The following is a 7,788-nucleotide window of genomic DNA, read 5'->3' as shown; positions in this document are numbered from 1 at the left end:
AAAAAAGGAAAGTGGCATTGCAGTTTCACTCTAGAATTTTTTACTTTGTTTGCTTCCATTTCTTTTCAATGTATTAGTAAAACTTTTGGTATTCCTCACCTCATTTGGATTCTCATTCATGTTGACAAATTCAAGAGTGTAGCTGTATACGACTGCAACTCTTCATCCTAACAATATGGCTATGGGAATTGCAGCTGAAGCTGGCATGCTGCACACAGTCTTCTCACACATGTAGCTGTGAATGCCAGAACTCAGAAAAATATATGCTAGGGAAAAAAAGAGTCAAACTAGACACAGTCAGTCAGAGCTGAGGGCACTAAAACAGGCAAAATACCGTATGTTCTAATCTTTTTCTAGGGACCCTCTGGGCAACCTAGCACCAGTGAGATAAGAACAGGGGGGAGTAGAGATCACAGAAGACGGACAGCAAACACTCGGCAATAGCTGCAGTGTCAGGGGTGCAGCCTCTTGTGCTGGGGAGGGGCAGCCGGGAGGTGCAGGAGCACAACACATGCAAAGCACCAAGTCAGACAGGGAAACCTTCTGGTGCTACGGGAGAAAAGGGTGGAGTCAGGGGACCTCTAGCATTGGTATGGCAGCCAAGGGAAGCAAAACAGGACTGTGAGACCAGGAAATATGAAGAGCACCACGAGCACCTACTCTGTGATACAATAAATCAAGTAACTAGAAACTTCTTATTAAACACATATAAATCAGGAACAAAAATCTTACAGAAGTGATACTGTCCTGTTGAAGAGTAGTAAAGGTAAGTGTCCTCTACTTTCTGCACTCAGTGAAAAGGGAGGGAATGGCAGAGAGAATCCTCAAAACATTACCACACTCCAATCCTGGCTGCTGTTTCTGATCCACTAAAAGTGATTTATTTTCCATTTAAATTGGATGAAGAACCTAATACCAGATAGTCCAAAAAAATGCTCACCTGATTATGCTAGAGGCAAGTCAGCTTTTTAGTGTGGACATCAGTTCTCAAGGAAAGTCTTAAATCCCACACACAGCAAGACTCAAGCTTCACCCTGCCCCTACCAAATATCTAAAAAACTGTAATGTTATAGAATTGAAAAAAAAAGTAGCAGTGTGTATAGACCATTGACACTACTGAAATACCGCAGTGAATGCAATTCTTTCTTTCTGCCAGCGTCTTCCACATGCAAGGGAGCAATACAATGTATTATCTAAGTGTAAGAAAAATTGCCAGGTTCTACTCAAATGTAACAACCAGAAGGTTCAAGAATGCTGTAGCTTTGAAAGATTCAGCTAAAATGATTCAGAGAGACTATATGTTTCACTGCATAAAATTTTATTTTTTTATAAAAAAAGATAGAACCAGATGCTACTTTTAAGTGAAATCATTTATTACACCAATCTGTTTTATAGGAGGTATATATATATTTTATCATTAAGACAACTTCAATAAAATGACTATCTACAAGAATGACTTTGATTGTTTTATTTTCATGTCACCATACATGAACAAATGAATTTTATGTCTTATTAAAACATTTTACTCCGTATCAAAAATGTACACATTTTAATAACCATTGCTATGGTCTGAAGGGATTTTTACATTTAATTCATTTAATTTAAAAAATAAGTCTCATTTCATTGCTTTACGTGGTACAGTGTAAGCTTAAATCATCCTATATATAATAAAAGTTTGTGTAGGTATACAGGTCATTTTTCATGTTGTCACATACCTTCATGTTTGAGACAGGTGGGGAAATTGCATTTCTTTTTTGCAAAAGGCTGAAGTATGTACTGATGTGAGCACAAAGCAACATTTCTTAAAAACAAAACCAGTTTGAATGGCACAAGAGTTAGCATTTTTATAAATTAACAACTAGAGTTCTGGATTATGGAAACAGGTACATGAGATTCCAGTACTTTCCTTAGGGTTTGGCTCTCTGGAAAAATACCTGTGAAAAATTATTTTAAAAAAGTTAAAACAAAGGAAATACAAGACATGGAATGGTTGACATATAAGGTAATTAGTTTGACAGCTCATTTCAGGTTTAACATACCGGTTAACACATTAGATACAAGGATGTGACTTGTGCTATTTGAATACACTCACACCCTCAAAAATGATGCATTCTGACATTCTCTACAATTACAGCATCGTCTTTTTGCTATTTCAGCTATTAAATAAAAGCCAGGAGCTACTGAGGAGATGGCAAGGTGCTAAGTATAGGTGACAATTTTATAGATACAGGTTTTTTGTTTTTTCCAAGTAACTGGTTTTAATATTTGGAGATTCCCTATAGCTAAAAACTACTAAATAATTCAATATTTTGATTTTACTTCAAGTCACTACTATGACTGAATTGCATGACAAAGTTCAAATGGAACTAAAAGCTATTTAAAGAAAAAATATTTATACCTTTAAGTAATTTTTAAAAACTTTAGCATCAGGCTGCTGAAGTGCTTGACAGAATTCCTGTAAGAGAGAATAAAGAAATATTAAGTAACTAAATGAAGCAACAAGACAACCTGAGATACACAGGAGCATATAAATACCTCATACATAAAGCCACTGTTATTAGTTTATATTTTCCCTTATGCACAACCAAAGAAAAGCATGTTATGGATAAAACCTTGTAAAAGGCTATGACAGTCCAAGTGCATTCTGCAGTGAAAAACTTCTTTTGCTTTTTTAAAATATAGGATATCAGATTCATTTTTAGCTGAGTAGACAGAAACAGGACCATCTACAAGGATATCCTCAAGTTAAAATTTGAATTCAAGTAGGAAGATTGCTTAGACAGTCAAATGCACTGGACTTTTTTTTTTTTTTTTTGCAAGGTATGCTTGCAGTAACTTTATTCCTTATGCTAAATTAATCCTATTCTGATACGCAGTAACTGAGTTTTACTGCTGGGGGAGGTTAACTTTGTAAATACCCATTTTTTTCCCCATTTAACATTTATGATTGTTAAGAGTTTTCCAAATGTTCTTTTAGGAATTCCTACCTGGATTATCTCAGGAGCTACTTGCAAAGAAGGCAAATACTCTTGCTGAAGATACTGAATGCACTCAGGACCCTAGAGAAAAGCAGTACACATTTTTTCAAAGTATACTTTTTTACAAATGGAAAATCATAGTCCTATACTTTACGGTACAGAAAACTGAAAACAGGTGGTTTATATGACTATTACAGAGTAGTAATAGCATATCAAATGCTTATGTTATTTTCAGCTGTTAGCAAATAAAAAGATTTGGCAATCTTGGCATTAAGGATTCTACTGCAATTTGGTATCTTTTGTTACACAGCAAAACAATGCACAGAAAATTGCACTGAAATAATAATTACAATAGAACCAATCAGTTTGTTACATGTCAACTGTAAAGTCAGTTACATATGAAGGCAGCCCTAATTTCACTACCTGACATATGGAAGAAATAAAAAAAATGGTTTTTAGTATCTGCCTACTGCTTTATCATATTACTCCCACTGCAAAATTTAGTAGCCAAGTGCAGCTAAACACAGTATTTCTCTTCTTGTAACTTTGACTATGTAATCTGCAGTGGACTAAGCAGTAATAAAATGGAACTTCCAAACCTTTGAGCAATACAAACATTTTGATTAACACTTCTGTTTTTGTTTCCTTTACTGTATTTATCAGGTAACTCTCATCACAGGAGGGATTAGACTGTCAGAATACAAACAAGACCCAATACATCTACCTGGCGAAAGTGAATCAACTTTATTAATTTATGAAAGTTACCCTAGAACTAGAACATGGTACACAGTTGTCGTGGTTTTGCTCGGGGTCAATTTGCTTTCACACCCCCCACACAATTACTATTAGTTGAGAGAAGGTTTATGCAGACAAAAGAGACTGGATTTGGGGAAAAATAGTATGAACATTTATTACTAGCAAAATAAAAACTACTGAAGAACTACATTTATAACTATTCTACTTAAGTAAAAGTGCTATGTATTTACAGAAAATACTTCTCCCCTCTTTTTATCAGTCCAAGGAGGAAAAGCAGTCTCATTCTCCATTCTTGGAGCTCCAGGTCTCCTCATTAACTCTGCAGCACTCTCGTCGCAGTTGGAACTCTTTTTCTTTCTCTTTTGCTGTGTTGGCCTCCAGGGCTGGGCCTACCCCCCTAAGGAGGGAGCCCGCTAAGACCGGAGGCTGGGGGTTACCCAGGCCCTGAAGGTTTTTCTTCCATGGATTTGCAAGGGGACACTTGCTTACCATGGATCTTCTTCCACAGGGTTACAGGGGATAATGGTTTATGAGTCTACTCCTGTTTCCCTATGGAGATCCCTCCCCACGGGAGAACAGTCCTTGATAGACCTCTCCAGCATGGGTCTAGCATGGATCCCAACATCCTGCCCAGGCCGTCTCGCTCCAGCGTAGTTCTCTCAGGGTCACAAACCTTCAACAGGACTCTACTTCACCTCAGGTCTCTCATAAAGTCTCGGCTTCTTCATGCATCAACTTACTCCAGTATAGGCTCTTCCACGAGCAGTACAGGGATCTCCTCACCCCAACAAACTCCCATAGGTAGCAGGGATTTATTTTTCAGTCTTTTCCCTGCTGAAGGGAGAGAGCGAAAGGGGGGAGAAACAGCCCTCCCTCTTTCAAACTTTATTCTCTCTCCTGCAGCTGCCAGCTTCGACCTTGGACACTCTGTTATCTCTTTGCTGGAATTCCTTCTGCAGCTTTTCTTGTCCAGGCTCTTCTCTAAAGTTTTTTTTCTTCACTCTCTTACAAGAGAGAAGGGGGGGCTTCAGTGCCACACCTGCCCTCGGCCCAGGGCCAGGGGAGGAGAAGGCCTCGGCCCACCTCGGGGCCCGCTGCCACCTCTCCTACACGGCTGCCTAATTTCAACTGCGCAACTAACCTTCTCTTCTGTTTTCTTAAATATGTAATTAGCAAAGGCGTTACTGAGAGTTTTAATTGGCTTCTCGTCCGGAAATCCACCTGGACAAAACCATCCTCAGCCCCACGGGCTGGCCGGCTGGGCAAAACCACGACAACAGTACACATGAGGGGAAAAGATTTCAGATCATTTTCCCATATTTGTCTTCATTTTTCCTGGTTCCTGCCAGGTCGGGGTGATTTATGCAGGAGAGGGAGTTATTCTGTTGGGTAGCCTGGTGGTTCCATGGTGCTTTGGGTAGTACCGGTTTCTGTGCAGTGAGTTTTTTATCACGTATAAGTCATTTGCTTTTCTTGTTCACCCTTTTATTGTTACTGTTACTGCTTGTTTCTAATTTCACTGCTGTTTCCAGGAAATTGTTCTTATGTCAACCCACGATCTTTACTTTTGTGCCTCCAGTTCTCCTCTCCAGCCACCCACAGAGGGAGGGAGAGGAGGGAGTGAGTGAGCAGGGCATGGTTTGAATGTTGCAGTGGGAACACTAAATTGGGGAACACCATTCCTAAGCCACAACAGTGTTAAAAGAAACAAGTATTCATAATAACAAGTTATTTGCTTTACCAAAGCTTGATTTCCTATGGATTTCTCTTTTCATTGCATTTGGGTAAAAAAAAAAACAAACTCAGAAGGTCTCTGCAATTAAAACACTCCCTTTTCTGCCAATTTGTAACTTCTTACAATTTTCGTGTAGTTGTGACTTTACCTTGCATTTGACATAAAAGTTAGCCTGTAAGTTAAATGATGTAGCAAGAAACTACCATGAACATAGAAAGTTTTTCCTTTCCCATTAAAAATGGGAATATACTATACTGTTTTAGGCATTTGACAATGCAAAATTTATTTTTTCCATAATGTTTTTCAATCTAGTCTCCTACACATCAAAATACACATTTATTTTTCACACAGAAGTACATCACTAATGATCTTTTTTGTCAGTTTAATTACTACACTGGAAAGTGATAGTATGCCAATTGATCAATTAAACACAGTACCAATCTGTTTGGTACTATGCAGATTTTTCTTCTTGATGAAGAGTCAGTATTTTGCAGTAATTTATCAAGAGGTGGGAGTACTGGATCCCATATCCCTGCACAGTATTATGGTCATCTGTTATTTTATGTAACAGTACAGCAAGAATTCAGCCTAATAAGTATCTAACTTTTAGAAACTGATAAAAGCACCAGAAAGAAACCTGCAACAGTTATTCCCTGTAAAGTATGATGAAGCTTACCCTTTTGAGATGAATTGTTTTTAACGTCACTGCACACTCTGATAAAGCCTGAAATGTAATATATAACATTAGATTGCTGCATTGGTCTATTGGTTAAGTATTCAAAGCTAAAGAACCAAATAGGGACCAAAAAGGCTCATTCATGGTATTATTCTTTCATTTACCCATCACACAACTCAGAGTCTTGACCTTCCAGATTTTGTTCCACTCTAATCAGAAAAATTTCTGCACAACTGAATCCAAAATGAACTAAAGAACAGGCAACTGTGTATGTTCACTTTCACTGAACATTAGTTAATACAGGTCAATGTTAAATACTCAAATCTGCTACTGATTTCAAGTGTAGGGAAACTTCAGAACACATTACCATGATATTCAATAATTAATCAATCAAGTGTCCTTAATTAAAAAAAAAAAAAACAAGGGGTGAGATGACAATCTTTAATACCACATGGCCATTGTAGGTTTCTTAGATTGAATCTGCCCCACAAGAATGCACGTAAAAAAAAAAAAGTTCACAATACACACCAGTACTGTCTGGGCATCTGCTAAGTCAAATGTTTGCTTCAAAGGTGCTAAGAAACATGCAGGAACAATGTGCTTGTAGACAAAGTCTGCAAAACCTACTGGTCCATCTTTACCTCCTGAAAAGAAAAATAACATTCCAAGTTCTATTACTGCTTCACAGATAATAGCAACTGCAAAGGAATTCTGGAAAGACAGTCTTACCCCAAAGCTCCACCAACTTAGAAAGAATAATAAAACAAGTCTTCTGTGCAATAGGATCTGGGTAATCCACTGCTCCTTGAATGACAGTGAACATCACACGCTCTACATTCTCTGCACCTTAAACACATTAAAATGAGCTTATCATTTCAACTTGCAGCCTAAAATGTTTTGATATCGTTACACTATTTTATATAAATACTGACCTGGAAGACATGCTTCAACTTCAAAATAGCTCTTTTTTGCACAAATCTCAAATATTTTTGGGAAGTTTCCCCTACGATGCAAGACAACTCTTATTTAGGTTATAATTTTTCTTTACGTTTGGAGATTTAAATTGTTCTTCTGGCCTTTAATACACACAAAGGTGAGGGTGGTACTGTGACCTGTTTACAAATATAAATTTTCTCCTCTCTACCTAAACCTGGTAGAGTTAATTAAAACTCAGTGGCACTGAAGCAGTTCGCCTATCATGCAACATATGGCAAGATATTTTTTACACATTTAAAATTTCTGTGCTGCATTTATTTGATGCAGCTTATTTGATTCCTTTAAAAATGTCTTGGCACATCGCAACTACCGAGAGCCTCTTTCAAGAAAGCTTTCCTTTCCCACTGGTGTTACCACCATTTGGTAACTGGAAGGGGAAGGATTTCTGAGCTCCTACCAGCTGAGTCACTTTAAAAAATCAGGCAACTAGATATCTGACTTGAAATTCCTGCCACGAAAAGAAGTAACCTCCATCTGGCCGCTAAGGGTGAGGAAAACCTGGTAATTACATACATAGAAAGTCGCATGATGCCTTTCACCACCACAGATAACAAGACCAGGTGGTAGTAATAAAAATTTGCAGAAGTTACTGATGTGCCTGTCCTTCAGAAAATGAACACAATGAATACTGGCAGCTGTGAGTGGTC

The 7,788-nt window shown here is 37.9% G+C and overlaps 1 protein-coding gene across 1 annotated transcript in view; it reads right to left on the bottom strand.

The window, feature by feature from the left end:
* Nucleotides 1–1,336: 1,336 nt before the first annotated feature.
* Nucleotides 1,337–7,788, bottom strand: part of XPOT (exportin for tRNA) — a 29,418-nt gene continuing 22,966 nt past the window's right edge. Inside the window, exons 20-25 of the mRNA XM_050325347.1 lie at nucleotides 6,875–6,991; nucleotides 6,674–6,789; nucleotides 6,146–6,193; nucleotides 2,988–3,059; nucleotides 2,399–2,455; nucleotides 1,337–1,934 (exon numbers count right to left, since the gene is read on the bottom strand). Coding sequence (XP_050181304.1) covers nucleotides 1,908–1,934; nucleotides 2,399–2,455; nucleotides 2,988–3,059; nucleotides 6,146–6,193; nucleotides 6,674–6,789; nucleotides 6,875–6,991 — 437 coding nt within the window. The 3' untranslated portion in view covers nucleotides 1,337–1,907. The remainder of the gene's footprint in view (nucleotides 1,935–2,398; nucleotides 2,456–2,987; nucleotides 3,060–6,145; nucleotides 6,194–6,673; nucleotides 6,790–6,874; nucleotides 6,992–7,788) is intronic.

The sequence above is a fragment of the Myiozetetes cayanensis genome, unplaced genomic scaffold (assembly GCF_022539395.1).
Source record: "Myiozetetes cayanensis isolate MyiCay16 unplaced genomic scaffold, myiCay2020 scf3, whole genome shotgun sequence".
Classification (NCBI taxonomy): domain Eukaryota; kingdom Metazoa; phylum Chordata; class Aves; order Passeriformes; family Tyrannidae; genus Myiozetetes; species Myiozetetes cayanensis.
This window is presented reverse-complemented; position numbering and strand designations above follow the sequence as displayed.